General features: G+C 44.2%; 1 protein-coding gene across 8 annotated transcripts in view; it reads right to left on the minus strand.

The window, feature by feature from the left end:
* Positions 1–735: 735 nt before the first annotated feature.
* cacnb2a (calcium channel, voltage-dependent, beta 2a) overlaps positions 736–24,707 on the minus strand; it is a 131,644-nt gene continuing 107,672 nt past the window's right edge. For 5 of the 8 annotated variants that reach the window (XM_024393037.2, XM_024393035.2, XM_024393039.2 and 2 more), the window contains 4 exons: positions 24,095–24,249; positions 14,798–14,893; positions 13,820–14,002; positions 736–3,098 (listed from right to left, as the gene is read on the minus strand). In XM_024393037.2, the coding sequence (XP_024248805.1) occupies positions 2,310–3,098; positions 13,820–14,002; positions 14,798–14,893; positions 24,095–24,249 (1,223 nt within the window). In that variant the 3' untranslated portion in view covers positions 736–2,309. The remainder of the gene's footprint in view (positions 3,099–13,819; positions 14,003–14,797; positions 14,894–24,094; positions 24,250–24,707) is intronic. The other 3 variants (XM_024393038.2, XM_024393036.2, XM_024393042.2) reach the window with 1 other exon arrangement.

The raw sequence follows: 24,707 nt of genomic DNA on the forward strand, positions 1-24,707 counted from the left end.
CACTAAAATTGAGATGCAGCTTTAAGTGTGACTCGAGTTGGTGTATTTTCTGGGACCTGAGGAGAAATGTTGGGAAGTAATACACTGCTCTCTGCAGGGACTGACTGGGACTAGTCATCGGGATGGGCATTTCTAACACACGGGCTATGTTTTTCCTCAAGGACCCCATTATTAGCCAGATAATGATAATTCTGTGCAAAACCTCCAATTTAGACCAGCCCACTGGGCTAAATATGGACCAGTCCATCTGGCGTTCGCCCTGACTGCCCTATGGCCAGTCCATTTCTGGAGAGACAGTGAGAAGTAAAACACTGCTCTCTGCCTTATTTAAACCTGTCTACTCTCTCGCTCTCAGTCCCTTCTGTCTCTCCTTCTCTCTCTGCTGTTGACGTTCATGGCGTCATGGCGACTCGGAGGCAGCTGGTTCCACCTGGGAGTTTCAGGATGGTTTCAGAGGTCTCTATTCTTAGACCAGACCAGTCTTCTTCACTTCTGTCTCTTCTCATCTCTCCCATGTCCTGGCGGGCCATTCCTGGTCAGAGTACTAACGTACGCTATGAATGTCATTCTCAGAGGAAGCGATGCCTTTTAGACACAGACATGCACACAGACATGCACACAGACATGCACGCACGTACACACAGTTGCCGACACACAAAGTACAGACAGACACCACAGGTATATAAGAAACAGCATTTCCTGAAACGTATTTCAAATAAATCTAAGACCAGTTGATTTTCTTGTCCTCTACATAAATCCTTTGTTGCCAAGTTTATTGTTTTGTATTTATACATATGTACATACAAATGTACACTCTTAAAAATGTGTAGTGTTACTACAGTAGCATATAAATGGATTGTACATTATAATCATAATATTTGAGGCAAAAATAACATTTAAAAACTAAGACTTGTTCTAGGGGACTGGTTGGTTGATGGTAATGTAAACAGAGGAACAGGATACCCTAGGCGTGCATCCCAAATGGAACGCTATTTCATACATAGTGCACCCGTGTCAAAAGTAGTGCACTATATAGGGAATAGGGTGCAATTTGGGGCACATGAACTCCCTTAATTTACAGAGGGCAGCCTGAACTAAGTTAGGAGTTGGCCCTAACCTCAACTGCGCTAGGTTATAACCAGAGCCATATATTTTAAAATAAATATTTTTTTAGAGAGAAAACGTTTCTAAATGTATGGCTTTATGACATTTCTTGACCACAGTAGCTTAGCAGAAAGGCTTCCCTTTTTCATCCAGTTGATATCATTCAGTGGTTGTGATTGATTTTCAAAAGAAAAAGTGGACAATTGGCAAATTTCTCACAATACCTCATAATGCACATTCATAGCTAATTGGACTGTACTAAGTACATGGAACTGTCCTTAGAAAATGGTCAAACTTAAAAAAGACATATCATCATAGATAAAAGTCCCCTAGTGTGTGAGTGGATTGGTTTGACCCGATAACTGTACCCTAAAATATCAAATCGCTGTACACCGGACACCAACACTATGAATCAGTCTACAGAATGCTGTGCTAAAAGTGCTGAACAGAGTGTTATCAATGTTATAAAATGTTTCTGGACCCTTTATAAATAGAACAACAGTACTGTAATGTAAGACAGCAAGTCATGTCACTATTAATTGTCTTGTAAGGCAAGACTAAGGTGTGCCCCAATGGAGAGGCAGCATCAACACCAGAGGAACCAATGTCAGAGGACCAAACACCGAAAATTAGCAGAATAAAAAATTTAAAAAAGAAAGAAAGAAAGAAAACAGGAACATTTGAATTAAACAAAAATAAAACAATTGCAAATATTTAGCATTTAACCTTACCTGGTTTCCCACTTCTCAGTCAGTCACCGCTAACAGTAGTCAACAAATTATTGTTCAAGTGGCAGAAAGAAAAAAAAAATATATATATAGAAATACAATTTAAAAACGCTAATCACAGAAAGCACAGTACAGAAGAGTTTTCTGCTGTTGTGTCATGCGTTATCAAACACAGGTTGAAAATATGCATATTTGAGAAGATCCATGCATATCCACACATAAACGACCACGTCTATGTATTGATACACACATTTATATATTTATATTTATATATCCATATCTATATATGATCAAAATACTGCCGTTGCTAAGGATGCAGCAGGCTTTACAAAGGAAGCGGACATAAACAGGGGATGCAGGGGCTTAAGAGTATAGCAGCAAGATGGGACAACAGAATGGTTTGGGAAAGAGGGGGGTGAGTCCTACAGTACCACTGTCTCAGTGTGTGAGGGGGTTTGTGGTCTAGGGGCTGGGCTGTCACTGGTGAATATAGGGGTCTCTGGCCCAGTCCCCTGTGTCGCCCCTCTTTTTGGGGGCAACCTCCCCTTCCCTGTCCCTGTCCCTGTCCCGGTCATAGTACTGGTGGTGGTCGCGGGCCGGTCGTTGGTGGTGCTGGTGACCGCGCGGCTTGTTGCGCTCGTTGTGGTCCTGCTCGTTGCGCTCCTTGGAGCGGTGGTGTCCTGTCGTACCGTGGTCCGCCTCCTCGCCAGTGCCGCCACGGTGATGGTGGTGGTGGTGATGGTGGTTGTGGTCCCTGGGGTGAGGCGGAGCCTCGTAGCGCCCCTGCTGAGGGTGCCCCGCCTCTCCCAGCCCCTCCTCCTCATACTCCTCCTCTCCAAATTCTTCCTCCTCTTCCTCCTGGTGGAGGAGGTGAGTGCGGGGCTCTATGTAGGCTGAGTCTCTGCTTTCTCTGCTCTCCCGGCTCTCGGGGGTCTCTGAGTCCTGTGTCTCCCCCCGGGAGAGGCCCTTGCCCCGGCTACCTCCGCCACCAGTATGATGATGGTGGTGGTGGTTGTTGTGGTGCTGCTCAGTCCGCTGGGAGGAGGAGCGGTGGTGGATGTGCTGGGGTCTCCTGGAAGACTCTGTCCTCAGGGGTCTCCCCTCCTCCTCCTCCTCCTCCTCCTCCTCAGCCTCCCTCTCCCCGTCTGGCTGCTCCTGGCTCTGATGCTGGCTGTGGTGGTGGTGATGGTGGTGGTCCTCCCTGGATCCCTTCCTCTCCACACCTTGTCCTGCCTTGTCCCCTGCTTTCTGCTCTGCCCCGCTGCCCTGGGGTTAGCAACACAAACAAACAACACGGCCGTTAGTACAGTTAGACACACCAACACACCTATGCAGAGTAAAACACTTTTTTGGATTATCCTCTATGATTTTGAATGCATTGTATCCATATACAAATCAATTTCTAATCAAACACGCACTCCAACCACATCCATACAGTATATCAAATCAAACACGCACTCCAACCACATCCATACAGTATATCAAATCAAACACACACTCCAACCACATCCATACAGTATATCAAATCAAACACACACTCCAACCACATCCATACAGTATATCAAATCAAACACACACTCCAACCACATCCATACAGTATATCAAATCAAACACACACTCCAACCACATCCATACAGTATATCAAATCAAACACACACTCCAACCACATCCATACAGTATATCAAATCAAACACACACTCCAACCACATCCATACAGTATATCAAATCAAACACACACTCCAACCACATCCATACAGTATATCAAATCAAACACACACTCCAACCACATCCATACAGTATATCAAATCAAACACGCACTCCAACCACATCCATACAGTATATCAAATCAAACACACACTCCAACCACATCCATACAGTATATCAAATCAAACACGCACTCCAACCACATCCATACAGTATATCAAATCAAACACACACTCCAACCACATCCATACAGTATATCAAATCAAACACGCACTCCAACCACATCCATACAGTATGTCAAATCAAACACGCACTCCAACCACATCCATACAGTATATCAAATCAAACACACACTCCAACCACATCCATAAAGTATATCAAATCAAACACACACTCCAACCACATCCATAAAGTATATCAAATCAAACACACACTCCAACCACATCCATAAAGTATATCAAATCAAACACGCACTCCAACCACATCCATACAGTATGTCAAATCAAACACACACTCCAACCACATCCATAAAGTATATCAAATCAAACACGCACTCCAACCACATCCATACAGTATATCTAATCAAACACGCACTCCAACCACATCCATACAGTATATCAAATCAAACACGCACTCCAACCACATCCATACAGTATATCAAATCAAACACACACTCCAACCACATCCATACAGTATATCAAATCAAACACACACTCCAACCACATCCATAAAGTATATCAAATCAAACACACACTCCAACCACATCCATACAGTATATCAAATCAAACACGCACTCCAACCACATCCATACAGTATATCAAATCAAACACGCACTCCAACCACATCCATACAGTATATCAAATCAAACACACACTCCAACCACATCCATACAGTATATCAAATCAAACACACACTCCAACCACATCCATACAGTATATCAAATCAAACACACACTCCAACCACATCCATACAGTATATCAAATCAAACACACACTCCAACCACATCCATAAAGTATATCTAATCAAACACGCACTCCAACCACATCCATACAGTATATCAAATCAAACACGCACTCCAACCACATCCATAAAGTATATCAAATCAAACACACACTCCAACCACATCCATACAGTATATCAAATCAAACACGCACTCCAACCACATCCATACAGTATATCTAATCAAACACACACTCCAACCACATCCATACAGTATATCTAATCAAACACACACTCCAACCACATCCATACAGTATATCAAATCAAACACGCACTCCAACCACATCCATACAGTATATCAAATCAAACACACACTCCAACCACATCCATACAGTATATCAAATCAAACACACACTCCAACCACATCCATACAGTATATCAAATCAAACACACACTCCAACCACATCCATAAAGTATATCAAATCAAACACACACTCCAACCACATCCATACAGTATGTCAAATCAAACACACACTCCAACCACATCCATACAGTATATCTAATCAAACACACACTCCAACCACATCCATAAAGTATATCAAATCAAACACACACTCCAACCACATCCATACAGTATGTCAAATCAAACACGCACTCCAACCACATCCATACAGTATATCAAATCAAACACACACTCCAACCACATCCATAAAGTATATCAAATCAAACACACACTCCAACCACATCCATACAGTATGTCAAATCAAACACACACTCCAACCACATCCATACAGTATATCTAATCAAACACGCACTCCAACCACATCCATACAGTATATCTAATCAAACACGCACTCCAACCACATCCATACAGTATGTCAAATCAAACACACACTCCAACCACATCCATACAGTATATCTAATCAAACACGCACTCCAACCACATCCATACAGTATGTCAAATCAAACACGCACTCCAACCACATCCATACAGTATATCAAATCAAACACACACTCCAACCACATCCATAAAGTATATCAAATCAAACACACACTCCAACCACATCCATACAGTATGTCAAATCAAACACACACTCCAACCACATCCATACAGTATATCTAATCAAACACGCACTCCAACCACATCCATACAGTATGTCAAATCAAACACACACTCCAACCACATCCATACAGTATATCTAATCAAACACGCACTCCAACCACATCCATACAGTATGTCAAATCAAACACACACTCCAACCACATCCATACAGTATATCAAATCAAACACACACTCCAACCACATCCATACAGTATGTCAAATCAAACACACACTCCAACCACATCCATACAGTATGTCAAATCAAACACACACTCCAACCACATCCATACAGTATATCAAATCAAACACACACTCCAACCACATCCATACAGTATGTCAAATCAAACACACACTCCAACCACATCCATACAGTATATCAAATCAAACACACACTCCAACCACATCCATACAGTATGTCAAATCAAACACACACTCCAACCACATCCATACAATATGTCAAATCAAACACGCACTCCAACCACATCCATACAGTATATCAAATCAAACACGCACTCCAACCACATCCATACAGTATGTCAAATCAAACACACACTCCAACCACATCCATAAAGTATATCAAATCAAACACGCACTCCAACCACATCCATACAGTATATCAAATCAAACACGCACTCCAACCACATCCATACAGTATATCAAATCAAACACACACTCCAACCACATCCATACAGTATGTCAAATCAAACACACACTCCAACCACATCCATACAGTATGTCAAATCAAACACGCACTCCAACCACATCCATACAGTATGTCAAATCAAACACACACTCCAACCACATCCATACAGTATGTCAAATCAAACACGCACTCCAACCACATCCATACAGTATGTCAAATCAAACACACACTCCAACCACATCCATACAGTATGTCAAATCAAACACACACTCCAACCACATCCATACAGTATATCAAATCAAACACGCACTCCAACCACATCCATACAGTATGTCAAATCAAACACGCACTCCAACCACATCCATACAGTATGTCAAATCAAACACGCACTCCAACCACATCCATACAGTATGTCAAATCAAACACGCACTCCAACCACATCCATACAGTATGTCAAATCAAACACGCACTCCAACCACATCCATACAGTATATCAAATCAAACACACACTCCAACCACATCCATACAGTATATCAAATCAAACACACACTCCAACCACATCCATACAGTATATCAAATCAAACACACACTCCAACCACATCCATACAGTATATCAAATCAAACACGCACTCCAACCACATCCATACAGTATATCAAATCAAACACGCACTCCAACCACATCCATACAGTATATCAAATCAAACACGCACTCCAACCACATCCATACAGTATATCAAATCAAACACGCACTCCAACCACATCCATACAGTATATCAAATCAAACACGCACTCCAACCACATCCATACAGTATATCAAATCAAACACGCACTCCAACCACATCCATACAGTATATCAAATCAAACACGCACTCCAACCACATCCATACAGTATATCAAATCAAACACGCACTCCAACCACATCCATAAAGTATATCAAATCAAACACACACTCCAACCACATCCATACAGTATATCAAATCAAACACGCACTCCAACCACATCCATACAGTATATCTAATCAAACACGCACTCCAACCACATCCATACAGTATATCAAATCAAACACGCACTCCAACCACATCCATACAGTATATCAAATCAAACACGCACTCCAACCACATCCATACAGTATATCAAATCAAACACGCACTCCAACCACATCCATACAGTATATCAAATCAAACACGCACTCCAACCACATCCATACAGTATATCAAATCAAACACGCACTCCAACCACATCCATACAGTATATCAAATCAAACACGCACTCCAACCACATCCATACAGTATATCAAATCAAACACACACTCCAACCACATCCATACAGTATATCAAATCAAACACACACTCCAACCACATCCATACAGTATATCTAATCAAACACGCACTCCAACCACATCCATACAGTATATCTAATCAAACACGCACTCCAACCACATCCATACAGTATATCAAATCAAACACGCACTCCAACCACATCCATACAGTATATCAAATCAAACACGCACTCCAACCACATCCATACAGTATATCAAATCAAACACGCACTCCAACCACATCCATACAGTATATCAAATCAAACACGCACTCCAACCACATCCATAAAGTATATCAAATCAAACACACACTCCAACCACATCCATACAGTATATCAAATCAAACACGCACTCCAACCACATCCATACAGTATATCTAATCAAACACGCACTCCAACCACATCCATACAGTATATCAAATCAAACACGCACTCCAACCACATCCATACAGTATATCAAATCAAACACGCACTCCAACCACATCCATACAGTATATCAAATCAAACACGCACTCCAACCACATCCATACAGTATATCAAATCAAACACGCACTCCAACCACATCCATACAGTATATCAAATCAAACACGCACTCCAACCACATCCATACAGTATATCAAATCAAACACGCACTCCAACCACATCCATACAGTATATCAAATCAAACACACACTCCAACCACATCCATACAGTATATCAAATCAAACACACACTCCAACCACATCCATACAGTATATCTAATCAAACACGCACTCCAACCACATCCATACAGTATATCTAATCAAACACGCACTCCAACCACATCCATACAGTATATCAAATCAAACACGCACTCCAACCACATCCATACAGTATATCAAATCAAACACGCACTCCAACCACATCCATACAGTATATCAAATCAAACACACACTCCAACCACATCCATACAGTATATCAAATCAAACACACACTCCAACCACATCCATACAGTATATCTAATCAAACACGCACTCCAACCACATCCATACAGTATATCAAATCAAACACGCACTCCAACCACATCCATACAGTATATCAAATCAAACACGCACTCCAACCACATCCATACAGTATATCAAATCAAACACACACTCCAACCACATCCATACAGTATATCTAATCAAACACGCACTCCAACCACATCCATACAGTATATCTAATCAAACACGCACTCCAACCACATCCATACAGTATATCAAATCAAACACGCACTCCAACCACATCCATACAGTATATCTAATCAAACACACACTCCAACCACATCCATACAGTATATCTAATCAAACACGCACTCCAACCACATCCATACAGTATATCAAATCAAACACGCACTCCAACCACATCCATAAAGTATATCAAATCAAACACGCACTCCAACCACATCCATAAAGTATATCAAATCAAACACGCACTCCAACCACATCCATAAAGTATATCAAATCAAACACACACTCCAACCACATCCATACAGTATATCAAATCAAACACGCACTCCAACCACATCCATACAGTATATCAAATCAAACACGCACTCCAACCACATCCATACAGTATATCAAATCAAACACACACTCCAACCACATCCATAAAGTATATCAAATCAAACACGCACTCCAACCACATCCATACAGTATATCAAATCAAACACGCACTCCAACCACATCCATACAGTATATCAAATCAAACACGCACTCCAACCACATCCATAAAGTATATCAAATCAAACACGCACTCCAACCACATCCATAAAGTATATCAAATCAAACACGCACTCCAACCACATCCATAAAGTATATCAAATCAAACACACACTCCAACCACATCCATACAGTATATCAAATCAAACACGCACTCCAACCACATCCATAAAGTATATCAAATCAAACACGCACTCCAACCACATCCATAAAGTATATCAAATCAAACACGCACTCCAACCACATCCATACAGTATGTCAAATCAAACACGCACTCCAACCACATCCATAAAGTATATCAAATCAAACACGCACTCCAACCACATCCATACAGTATATCAAATCAAACACGCACTCCAACCACATCCATAAAGTATATCAAATCAAACACGCACTCCAACCACATCCATAAAGTATATCAAATCAAACACGCACTCCAACCACATCCATACAGTATATCAAATCAAACACGCACTCCAACCACATCCATAAAGTATATCAAATCAAACACGTACTCCAACCACATCCATACAGTATATCAAATCAAACACGCACTCCAACCACATCCATAAAGTATATCAAATCAAACAAGCACTCCAACCACATCCATAAAGTATATCAAATCAAACACGCACTCCAACCACATCCATAAAGTATATCAAATCAAACACGCACTCCAACCACATCCATAAAGTATATCAAATCAAACACGCACTCCAACCACATCCATACAGTATATCAAATCAAACACACACTCCAACCACATCCATACAGTATATCAAATCAAACACGCACTCCAACCACATCCATAAAGTATATCAAATCAAACACGCACTCCAACCACATCCATAAAGTATATCAAATCAAACACGCACTCCAACCACATCCATAAAGTATATCAAATCAAACACACACTCCAACCACATCCATACAGTATATCAAATCAAACACGCACTCCAACCACATCCATAAAGTATATCAAATCAAACACGCACTCCAACCACATCCATAAAGTATATCAAATCAAACACGCACTCCAACCACATCCATACAGTATGTCAAATCAAACACGCACTCCAACCACATCCATAAAGTATATCAAATCAAACACGCACTCCAACCACATCCATAAAGTATATCAAATCAAACACGCACTCCAACCACATCCATAAAGTATATCAAATCAAACACGCACTCCAACCACATCCATAAAGTATATCAAATCAAACACGCACTCCAACCACATCCATACAGTATATCAAATCAAACACGCACTCCAACCACATCCATAAAGTATATCAAATCAAACACGCACTCCAACCACATCCATACAGTATATCAAATCAAACACGCACTCCAACCACATCCATAAAGTATATCAAATCAAACACGCACTCCAACCACATCCATAAAGTATATCAAATCAAACACGCACTCCAACCACATCCATAAAGTATATCAAATCAAACACGCACTCCAACCACATCCATAAAGTATATCAAATCAAACACGCACTCCAACCACATCCATAAAGTATATCAAATCAAACACGCACTCCAACCACATCCATAAAGTATATCAAATCAAACACGCACTCCAACCACATCCATACAGTATGTCAAATCAAACACGCACTCCAACCACATCCATAAAGTATATCAAATCAAACACGCACTCCAACCACATCCATAAAGTATATCAAATCAAACACGCACTCCAACCACATCCATACAGTATATCAAATCAAACACGCACTCCAACCACATCCATAAAGTATATCAAATCAAACACGCACTCCAACCACATCCATACAGTATATCAAATCAAACACGCACTCCAACCACATCCATACAGTATGTCAAATCAAACACGCACTCCAACCACATCCATAAAGTATATCAAATCAAACACGCACTCCAACCACATCCATACAGTATATCAAATCAAACACGCACTCCAACCACATCCATAAAGTATATCAAATCAAACACACACTCCAACCACATCCATACAGTATATCAAATCAAACACACACTCCAACCACATCCATACAGTATGTCAAATCAAACACGCACTCCAACCACATCCATACAGTATATCAAATCAAACACGCACTCCAACCACATCCATACAGTATATCAAATCAAACACGCACTCCAACCACATCCATACAGTATATCAAATCAAACACGCACTCCAACCACATCCATACAGTATATCAAATCAAACACGCACTCCAACCACATCCATACAGTATATCAAATCAAACACGCACTCCAACCACATCCATACAGTATGTCAAATCAAACACGCACTCCAACCACATCCATACAGTATATCAAATCAAACACACACTCCAACCACATCCATACAGTATATCAAATCAAACACGCACTCCAACCACATCCATACAGTATGTCAAATCAAACACACACTCCAACCACATCCATACAGTATGTCAAATCAAACACACACTCCAACCACATCCATAAAGTATATCAAATCAAACACGCACTCCAACCACATCCATACAGTATATCAAATCAAACACGCACTCCAACCACATCCATACAGTATGTCAAATCAAACACGCACTCCAACCACATCCATACAGTATGTCAAATCAAACACGCACTCCAACCACATCCATACAGTATGTCAAATCAAACACACACTCCAACCACATCCATACAGTATGTCAAATCAAACACACACTCCAACCACATCCATACAGTATGTCAAATCAAACACACACTCCAACCACATCCATACAGTATGTCAAATCAAACACACACTCCAACCACATCCATACAGTATGTCAAATCAAACACACACTCCAACCACATCCATAAAGTATATCAAATCAAACACGCACTTCAACCACATCCATACAGTATGTCAAATCAAACACGCACTTCAACCACATCCATACAGTATGTCAAATCAAACACACACTCCAACCACATCCATACAGTATGTCAAATCAAACACACACTACATGTCAAATCAAACACACACTACATGTCAAATCAAACACACACTACATGTCAAATCAAACACACACTACATGTCAAATCAAACACACACTACATGTCAAATCAAACACACACTACATGTCAAATCAAACACACACTACATGTCAAATCAAACACACACTCCAACCACATCCATACAGTATGTCAAATCAAACACACACTCCAACCACATCCATAAAGTATATCAAATCAAACACGCACTTCAACCACATCCATACAGTATATCAAATCAAACACGCACTCCAACCACATCCATACAGTATATCAAATCAAACACGCACTCCAACCACATCCATACAGTATGTCAAATCAAACACGCACTCCAACCACATCCATACAGTATATCAAATCAAACACGCACTCCAACCACATCCATACAGTATGTCAAATCAAACACACACTACATGTCAAATCAAACACACACGCAAACCACATCCATACAGTATGTCAAATCAAACACACACGCAAACCCACATGCATGAAATTCAAACTCACACTTGTACAAGTACACACACGTGCACTGCACTGCACACTCAAAGGTTGAAATGAAAGGATCAACCCTAGAAAGGTTGACTGTGGTCCTGGAGAATACTAAACTTTTCCCAAAAAGTAATCATATTAGTTTGAACTTGATTGATTTACAAATGGCGCCCTACTTTTGACCAGAGCCCTATGAACGTTGGTCAAAAGTAGTGCACTGCATAGGGAATAGGGTGCCATTTGGGATGCACACCGAAGTCTGCAGGACCAAGGCTGAATCACCATGGGAAACTAAACCTGAAGTCCACACCGCTCTTTTGACTGAGTACCTCTCACTCACCGCAATCACAGACATGTTAACCTCACTCATCAGAATCCTTTTCAGGAGTTTAAAAAGGACGTTCATTGTCAGGAGTTTCAGCCAAGGCATGGGGACGGAGAAAAGACGTGGACATTTGAAATTCACATGAAACGGATCAGCATCAATCAAATGGCCCAAACGAATTGTTCGCTGCCGTTAAATACAGACACTTCAAAATAGATAATTATTCTCAAACGGACAAAAGTGCGTCATGCAAAATTCCTCTGCCTGTAAGAATTCATTTTTTCAAAGGATAGCAACCAGCCGTGTTGAACCAATTCTAAACACAAGCTCCAGATTTGTCGGTGTAATTTCAAGGCTTAATGATCTTGTTCAGTCATGGTTAGCAGGCCCACCACTAGTCATGCCACCCCTTGTCTCTCGATGCCTCTTCCTATTAGTTTCTCTACATCTCATTGCATCCTCAGCCCCCCCCCCCATCTCCCTCTCTCTTTCATTTTCCTTCTCACTGTATCTCTGTATCTCTTTGTTCTTCATCTCTCTCTCTCTGTCCTGCTCTTCCCTGTCGTGGTCAGTGTGCCATGGCGCTGACTCTGTGGCAGTAAAGACTGCTGACGGCCAGTGAGCTACTTGTCTCCCTGCCCTCCCTGCTCTCCCTGTCCTCCTCCTTGTCTGGGCTCCGGAGCAGGCCGCCCACAATGGCCCGGAGCCTGGTTAGCGCCTGTACCTGCATGCTGGAGACAGGAGCGGGGCTGGAGGGCAGGGCGGCCGTGGACACCTTGGGCAGCAGCGGATTGGGGGGGTTGCAGCTGGCGGGGTGGGTGCTCTTCCAGTAGGCCTCCAGGTAATCAGCCATGTGCTCACACGCATCCTCCAGTTGGTTTTCATCCAGGATGATGTCAAACATCTCCTGAGTGAGGGAGATAGAGAGAGATAAACAGAGGGGAAAACAGTATTTTTAGTGTCTTTATGGGCCCAAAACAGTACAGGTATGAGCTTAGTATGGGTCAACGATAGATAACAACTTTATAAGAGAGGATCTATTTTTTCTTAGATACTTTATTTTATAGATTCCAAATGACTTTGCACCTTGTTTTTTTTTTTTTTTTTTTTTACAAGAAACTGACATGCTTCTTGGATTAAGTTAGACTAAAACTGTATCAGAGACAAAATAACCAATTTAATAGCATTAAATATTCATTTGGCAAGAATAGTCAGATCAGGGAGACTCTTAAAAGCTAAATACCACCAGGGATGCGATGCTATTGGAATTAAATTAGGGTGGATTTTTTCACAAGCCTGTGATGTTTGGGATCATATTCTAAAAGAAAACCAGAGAAGATCACAGAAGGACTGAAATAGATTTGGCAGGAGATATGAGGCTTTCTGAAGCATTCCACAAGAGTATTATTAATATAAGGTCAAAATCCTGACGGGAGATATATACGCACACAACTCAAAAAACCTCCACGCAAATCAACATCAGTGCACGATTTACACAAGACTTCAAGTAACTTGAGTGCGTGTCTTCTCAAGTTCTTCTCCCCTCCGCCCTTGATAGTCTCCTTTATGGTATCAATAGAGGCTTGATGCACAGAGACCCAAATCTTCAATCTGCACAAAGAAACAGTCTCCTTCCAGATTGTAATAGCTGTGGCGTGTGTGATCCAGGTAGACCTCTGGCCAGTGGTGTGGCTATACTCACGGCAGGGCACTGGGCCAGTTTGTCTGCAGCGACCATCTGGACATTGAGGTGCTTGGCCTGGGACTTCCCTCTGGACTTGATGAGCCTCTGCAGAACCTGTGGGAAATATGAGCGAGGGGCATGAGAGTCACGACACCGTCAGCACCACAACAAATCCCACTCCCATCACATGAAACCGCGTGGACACCGTAGCGATGACAACGCCGTCCCACGAAAGCATTGTCAACGCTGCAACAGAGTCGACTCCGTCACATGAAAGCATTGTCAACGCCGCAACAGAGTCGACTCCGTCACATGAAAGCATTGTCAACACCGCAACAGAGTCAACTCCATCACATGAAAGCATCGTCAACACCCTAACAAGGTCAACTCCATCACATCACAGCATCGTCAGCACTGTAACGTAAGTCAACTCCAATGTAGCAGCAACGTGGAGACTTCAATCCAACATCAGTAGCACAGTAGAACTGTGATTCTACTGGTTCACAGCAGCAGTAGTTGATGAAAAGAGGCGACGAGAGGTGTCAGACGGCTTATCCCATCGAGATGTGATTCAGGCTGACAAAACTTTGATTTAGCGGCCGTATTTCACACATCTTCAGCTACGCCTTCGTTCCCTTTTTATGTTACTGAAATGGCAGGGTTTTTATTGTGTTATTTGCAGACAGCTGAAGGTCAGCGTGATGAATCACACACCTGACTCTCTCCCATTTCGACGAGCTGAGTAGACGGAGCTTTAAAAAAAAAAAGGCCATGTTTAAAAACTGGAGCAGGTCGCCATTCAGTAAGAAAAAGGCGATATGAGCAGTGACAAGACACATCCATGCACCATTGGCGCCCCAATGCACCAGGGACATCCATAGACATAAACCAGTAGGAGACGACTTCACTACTTCTTACGGAGTCTCAGGACGAGACTTTCACTTCGGCTCTGTTCATTTCATCAATCTGTCACCCACTTCTTTCATACTGTTTGGAGGGGATCGGTCTCTACCTGCCCTGCTTCTACCTTTACACACTGACGCATATTATGTATGGAAGCCCTGAAGCCCAAGGTAACAAAAATAAAAAATCACTTGGAACGATCTTGTTTGAACTACTTAGTATCTTGTTTGAACGATGTAGTCAATTTTTGAATAATAATAAAGTTCTGTATATTATTACTGTGTGTGAGATGGAAGGTTGGGTGAATACATGACTAGAAAATAAAGGTTAGTATTGGAATAATAACCATGTAATACACTGGGGCAAACTGCTAGTACCCTGAGATTCAGTATGATGACACAACAGTGGTAGGTAGAACTGATCAACGACAACGATGAGACAGCCTATAGGGAGGAGGTCAGAGACCTGACCGTGTGGTGCAAGGACAACAACCTCTCCCTCAATGTGATCAAGACAAAGGAGATGATTGTGGACTACAGGAAAAGGAGGTCCGAGCACCTCCCCATTCTCATCGACAGGGCTATAGTGGAGCAGGTTGAGAGCTTCAAGTTCCTTGGTGTCAACATCACCAACAAACTAACATTGTCCAAACACACTAAGACAGCTGTGAAGAGGGCACAACAAAACCTATTCCCCCTCAGGAGACTGAAAACATTTGGCATGGGTCCTCAGAGCCTCAAAAGGTTTTACAGCTGCACCATCGAGAGCATCCTTATGGGTTGCATCGCTGCCTGGTATGGCAACCGCTCGGGCTCTGACTGCAAGTCACTACAGAGGGTGGTGCGTACGGCCTAGTACATCACCGGGGCCAAGCTTCCTGCCATCCAGGACCTCTATACCAGGCGGTGTCCGAAAAAAGCCCTAAAAATTGTCAAAGACTCCAGCCACCCCAGTGATAGACTGTTCTCTCTGCTACCGCATGGCAAGCGGTACCAGAGCACCAAGTCTAGGTCCAAGAGGCTTCTATAAACAGCTTCTACCCCCAAGCCATAACACTCCCAGACTATTTGCATTGCAAATTTGACATGTCATGATTTGACATGCCATGTAAACTACCACATGTATTTGTGGAATGGAAATTGTGTATTGTGAATGAACGTAACTTTATGACTATAACTACTGTTCCATAAAGGAGTGAAACAAAGTACAACACACTATGTATGGGGAGTAGCACTCTCGCAACTTTGGATAAAGGATCTACAATCACGCCTGACAAGGCCAATGAAATCCAAGCCTCGCTGGAAGCCTCGTCTTCCACAGGTGATAAGCGTGAGGGTCGGATTCATTCCTTCAATTGAATACCGCTCTTCACTGAGGCCAGGAACGGGCGGTGCGGGATCAAACAGGTGTCGTACCTCGTTTTTCTCCTTCAGGGAACAGTAGTTATAGTCATAGCGTTACGTTCCCTTTCAGTCAGTCATCTTTGGTGCAACAAACTATTGCGAAATATAATCATGACCCAACGCATACTAAATGAAACGGCCCATGCCAGACCACCCCAACCTGACCACCCCAGATGCGGCAGTCTGGGCATTGCTCACACGGCGCCCTGTCTAATGACTTTCCCCTGTCCCAAGCGCAAGCACGCGGTGTTCTATACTGGGAGCAGACACATCCAGGCTATAAAACCCTCACAGAAGTATGTGGTGATGCCCAACTCGCAGCAGCACAAATATTTCCTATGGTCAACCCTTTAAACAACGCTCAAGACGCTGCCAGACCCCTGGTGGACTGGACACGTCCACTGGTAGGTAATCCTTGCCCCTTGCTGCTATATGCCAGGGCAATAGCATCCACAATACAGTGGCAGAGACGCTGCTGACAGAGTGCCCTGCCGCGAGCTGGATTAGCAAAGCAGACAAAAAGTTGGTCACATGACCGGATATCCCAGGTCCATTTAATGTACGTGCGTAAAGCTCGCACCAGGCACAGGGCATGTAATCTTTGTTGCTCTTCAGAAGCAATAGCAGGAGGCGAAAAGGTAAATAGGACCTGTAGGACATAGCCATTATTTTTGGGGCGAAGGCCGCTTTTGGACGCCCGGGGCCAACTGAGGACAGCAAGGGTGTACAGAGGTCCCCAGCACTTTTAGCCTAGGCCATAGCCATGAGCAGGGAGGTTTTGTAGGAGAGTATCTTCAGATCCACCGACTCCAGAGGCCATGTACCCTTTTAAAGTGGAGAATGCTTGAAAAGCACCTGTAGAAACATAAGGATGTCCCTTACAGAGCACTGAAAAGTCCTTTATCTTGGCACCAGAGCTCAAATGCTTGCCACTTATACGCATACAGTCCTTTCATGGAGGGCGCCCTTGCAGACTGAATGGTAGCAATAACATTCAGAGGTAAACCTCTAGCCATCAGATTGGCCTCTAGGGGTCAGGCCCATAGGATTGCTTACCATACCTGCCTGTGCACCTGGGACAACAGGTGCCTGCCTAACGGCTGTTTCCACGGGTCTCCTCTGCGAAAGAAGGTTGCCTGGGGAGCCACAAGAATCAAAGGTAAGCCATCCCGGTGTACCCACTTCACCGTGGGATTCCTCATGGCGAAAAATAGAAGTCACTGCGCATTTTCCCACAATGCCTAAAAATCGACATCGGCCCTGCCGAAAATGTTCCATTCCTGGGACAGCCTCTACTCCTGAGAGAGGAGGTCCCACCTGGATAAAAGATCTGCACCCGAGTTGAGGCAACCAGGGAGAATGTCGGTTCTGGCCAGCACAACCCGGCCCGAAAACAGGGGAAAGCGCCTGAGAGCCAGATTTTTTATTTATTTTATTATATTTCACCTTTATTTAACCAGGTAGGCTAGTTGAGAACAAGTTCTCATTTGCAATTGCGACCTGGCCAAGATAAAGCATAGCAGTGTGAACAGACAACACAGAGTTACACATGGAGTAAACAATTAACAAGTCAATAACACAGTAGAAAAAAATAGTCTATATACATTGTGTGCAAAAGGCATGAGGAGGTAGGCGAATAATTACAATTTAGCAGATTAACACTGGAGTGATAAATGATCAGATGGTCATGTACAGGTAGAGATATTGGTGTGCAAAAGAGCAGAAAAGTAAATAAATAAAAACAGTATGGGGATGAGGTAGGTAAAAATGGGTGGGCTATTTACCGATAGACTATGTATAGCTGCAGCGATCGGTTAGCTGCTCAGATAGCAGATGTCTGAAGTTGGTGAGGGAGATAAAAGTCTCCAACTTCAGCGATTTTTGCAATTCGTTCCAGTCACAGGCAGCAGAGAACTGGAACGAAAGGCGGCCAAATGAGTTGTTGGCTTTAGGGATGATCAGTGAGATACACCTGCTGGAGCGCGTGCTACGGGTGGGTGTTGCCATCGTGACCAGTGAACTGAGGTAAGGCGGAGCTTTACCTAGCATGGACTTGTAGATGACCTGGAGCCAGTGGGTCTGGCGACGAATATGTAGCGAGGGCCAGCCGACTAGAGCATACAGGTCGCAGTGGTGGGTGGTATAAGGTGCTTTAGTGACAAAACGGATGGCACTGTGATAAACTGCATCCAGTTTGCTGAGTAGAGTGTTGGAAGCTATTTTGTAGATGACATCGCCGAAGTCGAGGATCGGTAGGATAGTCAGTTTTACTAGGGTAAGTTTGGCGGCGTGAGTGAAGGAGGCTTTGTTGCGGAATAGAAAGCCGACTCTAGATTTGATTTTCGATTGGAGATGTTTGATATGAGTCTGGAAGGAGAGTTTACAGTCTAGCCAGACACCTAGGTACTTATAAATGTCCACATATTCAAGGTCGGAACCATCCAGGGTGGTGATGCTAGTCAGGCATGCGGGTGCAGGCAGCGAACGGTTGAAAAGCATGCATTTGGTTTTACTAGCATTTAAGAGCAGTTGGAGGCCACGGAAGGAGTGTTGTATGGCATTGAAGCTCGTTTGGAGGTTAGATAGCACAGTGTCCAAGGACGGGCCGGAAGTATATAGAATGGTGTCGTCTGCGTAGAGGTGGATCGGGGAATCGCCCGCAGCAAGAGCAACATCATTGATATATACAGAGAAAAGAGTCGGCCCGAGAATTGAACCCTGTGGCACCCCCATAGAGACTGCCAGAGGACCGGACAGCATGCCCTCCGATTTGACACACTGAACTCTGTCTGCAAAGTAGTTGGTGAACCAGGCATGGCAGTCATCAGAAAAACCGGGGCTACTGAGTCTGCCGATAAGAATATGGTGATTGACAGAATCGAAAGCCTTGGCAAGGTCGATGAAGACGGCTGCACAGTACTGTCTTTTATCGATGGCGGTTATGATATCGTTTAGGACCTTGAGCGTGGCTGAGGTGCACCCGTGACCGGGTCGGAAACCAGATTGCACAGCGGAGAAGGTACGGTGGGATTCGAGATGGTCAGTGACCTGTTTGTTGACTTGGCTTTCGAAGACCTTAGATAGGCAGGGCAGGATGGATATAGGTCTGTAACAGTTTGGGTCCAGGTTGTCTCCCCCTTTGAAGAGGGGGATGACTGCGGCAGCTTTCCAATCCTTGGGGAATCAGACGATATGAAAGAGAGGTTGAACAGGCTGGTAATAGGGGTTGTGACAATGGCGGCGGATAGTTTCAGAAATAGAGGGTCCAGATTGTCAAGCCCAGCTGATTTGTACGGGTCCAGGTTTTGGAGCTCTTTCAGAACATCTGCTATCTGGATTTGGGTAAAGGAGAACCTGGAGAGGCTTGGGCGAGTAGCTGCGGGGGCGGAGGTGTTGGCCGAGGTTGGAGTAGCCAGGCGGAAGACATGGCCAGCCGTTGAGAAATGCTTGTTGAAGTTTTCGATAATCATGGATTTATCGGTGGTGACCGTGTTACCTAGCCTCAGTGCAGTGGGCAGCTGGGAGGAGATACTACACCAGTATCCGTAACCCCCGAATCGAGTTGCCTTCGTACAGCGCACCGCAACCTCGGGGGATGTGTCTGTCGCGATCACCTTCAGGGATACAACTCGGCCCATGGGAGCCCCATGACAACGGCAGAGGGTCCTACCACTGGGCCAGCGTCCGGCTTAGGCTGAGCGATGCATCCAGGTGAGTAGCTAGCACTCAGCACTGAAAAGTGGCGGGACACAACCACAACCACACTGGAACGATTTACATCACAGAAGCCATTATCCCCTGTAGGCATAGGCACGGGCAAAAACAGTGTGACACAGACTAAATTTGGCTAAGCAGAGCCGGAACCTGGACACCCTCCGTGTTAATAGTAAAGCGTGATACAGGAGTGAGTAGCTTGAGACCTCGAAACGGAATGTGCTGAGATGGGAGACAGACAGCTCTTTTTCTGGCTTCTTATGAAGCCTGGGGACTGAATACGGGACAGTAGCAAGGATGTGTGTAGCACTGAATTCCCCCTCGACTCCGCCTCCACCAGCCAGAGTATGTGAGCGGAGAGTGCCCAATTTGACTGGAGCGCGGAGCAAGTTTCCCCAAAGGCTGGAGCGCCACCCCCCCCGCTCCAATTTCACACCAGTACCGTTCACTTCACGAGCTCAGGGAATGCCCGATGCCCGGCCCAGCATGCATTGTAGGCTATTTGTGTTCTTCTATAGCCCCTTGCTTTAGCTACTGTCATGGAGTTCGCTAAAGAAAATGATAAAACACACAGGTGCAAAATCAAAGTGACAAAGATGAGGATGACCAAGACCAAGAGAGGTAGTGCGGTGACCTAGTGTACACAACTAAAGAATTATTGTGGAATCCGAAAAGACACCTATCCCTAAAGCATGATGGTGTACTTACTATGTGCACATGCTAACAGAGGGGAATGAGGTGGGTAGCTAGCTACGTGTGTTATTGCATCAAAGTATTTATAAACAAAAAATCGGACTTCTTAAAAGTTATATTATCTATACAATAGGCTGAAATAGATTTGGCCCAATAGGCATGACATGTTATGTTTTCCAAGGAGCTTTCCGTTTTTGCCAAAAAGCATTTAGGCCTACACATTTTTAAAAACAACTCTGCATCCCTGCCCAGCCTGGCAAGAGTGGCCTGAAGACTCCCAGTGGCTCTGCAAGCACAGAGAGGGTATTCTCCACCGCTGGCCTGATCTCCAGGCACCATCGCATGAGCCTGATGCCAAATCAGAGGAGCGGTTATTCGCCGAGCGGTTGGAAAATATGTGCATACTCTATCACCAGTCAATCAATGCAATAGCGATCGGATCGTGAGCATTCTGAGTTTGTAGACTCAGAGGTGCTTGCTGAGGTGCTTGCTTAATATAATGTTTACATACCCTGCATTATTTATCTCATATGTATACATATATACTGTACTCGATACCATCTACTGCATCTTGCCTATGCCGCTCTGTACCATCACTCATTCATATATCTTTATGTACATATTTTTATCCCTTTACACTTGTGTCTATAAGGTAGTAGTTTTGGAATTGTTAGTTAGATTACTCGTTGGTTATTACTGCATTGTCGGAACTAGAAGCACAAGCATTTCGCTACACTCGCATTAACATCTGATAACCATGTGTATGTGACAAATAAAATAAAAAATTTGATTTGATTGGGGATTTGATTTGAGGGCACGTAGTTCAAGAATAGGACGCAAAGTCCCGTCGGTTTTCGTAAACCAGGAATACCGGCTGTACTAGAAGTCCCGGGTCTTCGACATAGGAACCACTCAGATTGCCTGCTTCTGGAGACGGGAGGATATTTCCTCCCTCAAAAAATGGTACTGAGGCTTCGGGAACAGTCGACGTGATGATGCTGCAGATGCGTGGGGGATGCACAACAAGTTGTAACCTGTACCCTGACGTCACTGTTCGCATGATCCATTTAAAAAAAAAAAATTTAAATAGCAAAAATTTAACTGACATACCCGTCAAAGTTCCACCCGTCAAAACTGTGGAACTTGGCTGAAAAAAACTGTGTTTATGTGCCAAGGTTTGCCTAAAGCCCGGCCCACTCTGGGTACACGGGCTCTGGCCATCAGTGACGTACCCCGGTTGGCAGTGCCACATGAAGGCACTGTTGTCACAACAAGGCTCACCGGGTTCAGGCAGTAAGATGCGATTTCAGTAACCAGCTGGCACCCAGCGCTGGACCGCACACATAAAACATAGACCCAGGGAGCAAAACTTTATCATGGAGGTTACCCTACCAACCAGTCATAGGTACTAGCGACAAAACGCCTTGTAACCTAACTGGAAATTGGACAGGTAGCTCTGAAAAACGGACCACTTCTGTTGTAACAGACAGGGGTGATTGGTAATTGAATCTCATTTTCAGGAATGAAAAGTGTTGAGCTGGAGACAGACAGCTCATTTGGGGGGCTCTTATCAACCACAGAGACTGCATGTGGGATAATAGCGTGGTCGTGTCCAACCCTGCTCGTTCCCTCGACTCCGCTACCAACAACTCATCGCCTATAGAGCCCATAACCTGCATCACTAGACACCTCATAGTGACTAGTGAGCTACAGGCAGGAATCAATGAATCCCAGTAATGAACCAGCCATGGGCACAGTGACCCAACTTGTCATACTCACCCTGGGGAGATTGATCTACCCCTTGAACACTGTGAACACTGTGGAACGCGAGGTAACAGAGGCGGGCAGCATTAAGCATGGACAAGCTTCCAACATACGTTGTGCTTCTGTGAGACTGTATAGCCTGCATGAAGCCTGGCCCCTATATAAGCACAGGGGGCTCTGGCAATGGCTGACGTAGTACGCCGTCTGCCAAACGTGGGGCCACTGTTGTCACAGTAATGTTTTTGCAGAGGGGCGCACTGGTCACTCAGACACATGCTTGGCCCCACGCTCTGGGAGTTACCCCAGCCAAGTGCTCAGAGGGCTGCTTCTACATCGGAGGTGCACTTAAACCCCATTTCCGTCACTCCCTCCAACTCCATGAACTTAAAATAGGAATGGGGTTGCCATAACGCTGGGGGAAAGCTAGTAAGTTTTACTCAAGGAAGTTAAGCATGCTAGCCAACGTTAGCAAGGACACTTTTTTAGCATAAGCTAGGCTAGCTAGCCCAGCAACACCAGTGGGGAGGCAGTAATAGCTATTATAGCTAGCTCGCCTCGGCGAGTTAAGACAACCTGGCTAGCACGACATGCAAAGCTCATTTAGCTAGCCCAGGGTCGAAAGTCTACGTAGAACCGGATCACTGAGGTGACCGGACCCATCCTTAAGAAGTCTATGATGAGAGGAAGCCAGTGCTTGACTGAGGCAGACACAAGTGGCGGGGGGGTACCCCCGAACCTGGCCACCCTCTCTCTTCGAGTAGCCTCCCGTGTACCGAAGGTGACTGACTGAAACCAGACTAGATGTACGTTACCACTTATTTGCCTTGCTTGGCCTCACCTTAGGAGAGGAGATCTTGACGTAGACGATGATAGGGGCCAAGGAGGTCTTTCCCAATTGGGCCGGGTGGTTGATGGTGTCTGCGTCCAGAACCACCAGCTGCAAGGTCCGGGCCAGCTCAAAGATACGCTCTATCTCACTTTGCACTTCAGCTACTAAGAGAGAACGAGAGGGAGAGCATTAGGGTTGGGGAGACACGAGACAGAGAGAGAGAGAGAGAGAGAGGGAGAGGGAGAGAGAACGAGAGCATTAGGGTTGGAGAGACACGAGACAGAGAGAGAGAGAGAGAGTGAGGGAGAGAGAACGAGAGCATTAGGGTTGGAGAGACACGAGACAGAGAGAGAGAGAGAGAGAGAGAGAGAGAGAGAGAGAGGGAGAGAGAACGAGAGCATTAGGGTTGGAGAGACACAAGACAGAGAGAGAGAGAGAGAGAGAGAGGGAGAGAGAACGAGAGCATTAGGGTTGGAGAGACACGAGACAGAGAGAGAGAGAGTGAGGGAGAGAAAACGAGAGCATTAGGGTTGGAGAGACACGAGACAGAGAGAGTGAGGGAGAGAGAACGAGAGGGAGAGCATTAGGGTTGGAGAGACACGAGACAGAGAGAGAGAGAGAG

The sequence above is a fragment of the Oncorhynchus tshawytscha genome, linkage group LG29, assembly GCF_018296145.1.
Source record: "Oncorhynchus tshawytscha isolate Ot180627B linkage group LG29, Otsh_v2.0, whole genome shotgun sequence".
Classification (NCBI taxonomy): Eukaryota; Metazoa; Chordata; class Actinopteri; order Salmoniformes; family Salmonidae; genus Oncorhynchus; species Oncorhynchus tshawytscha.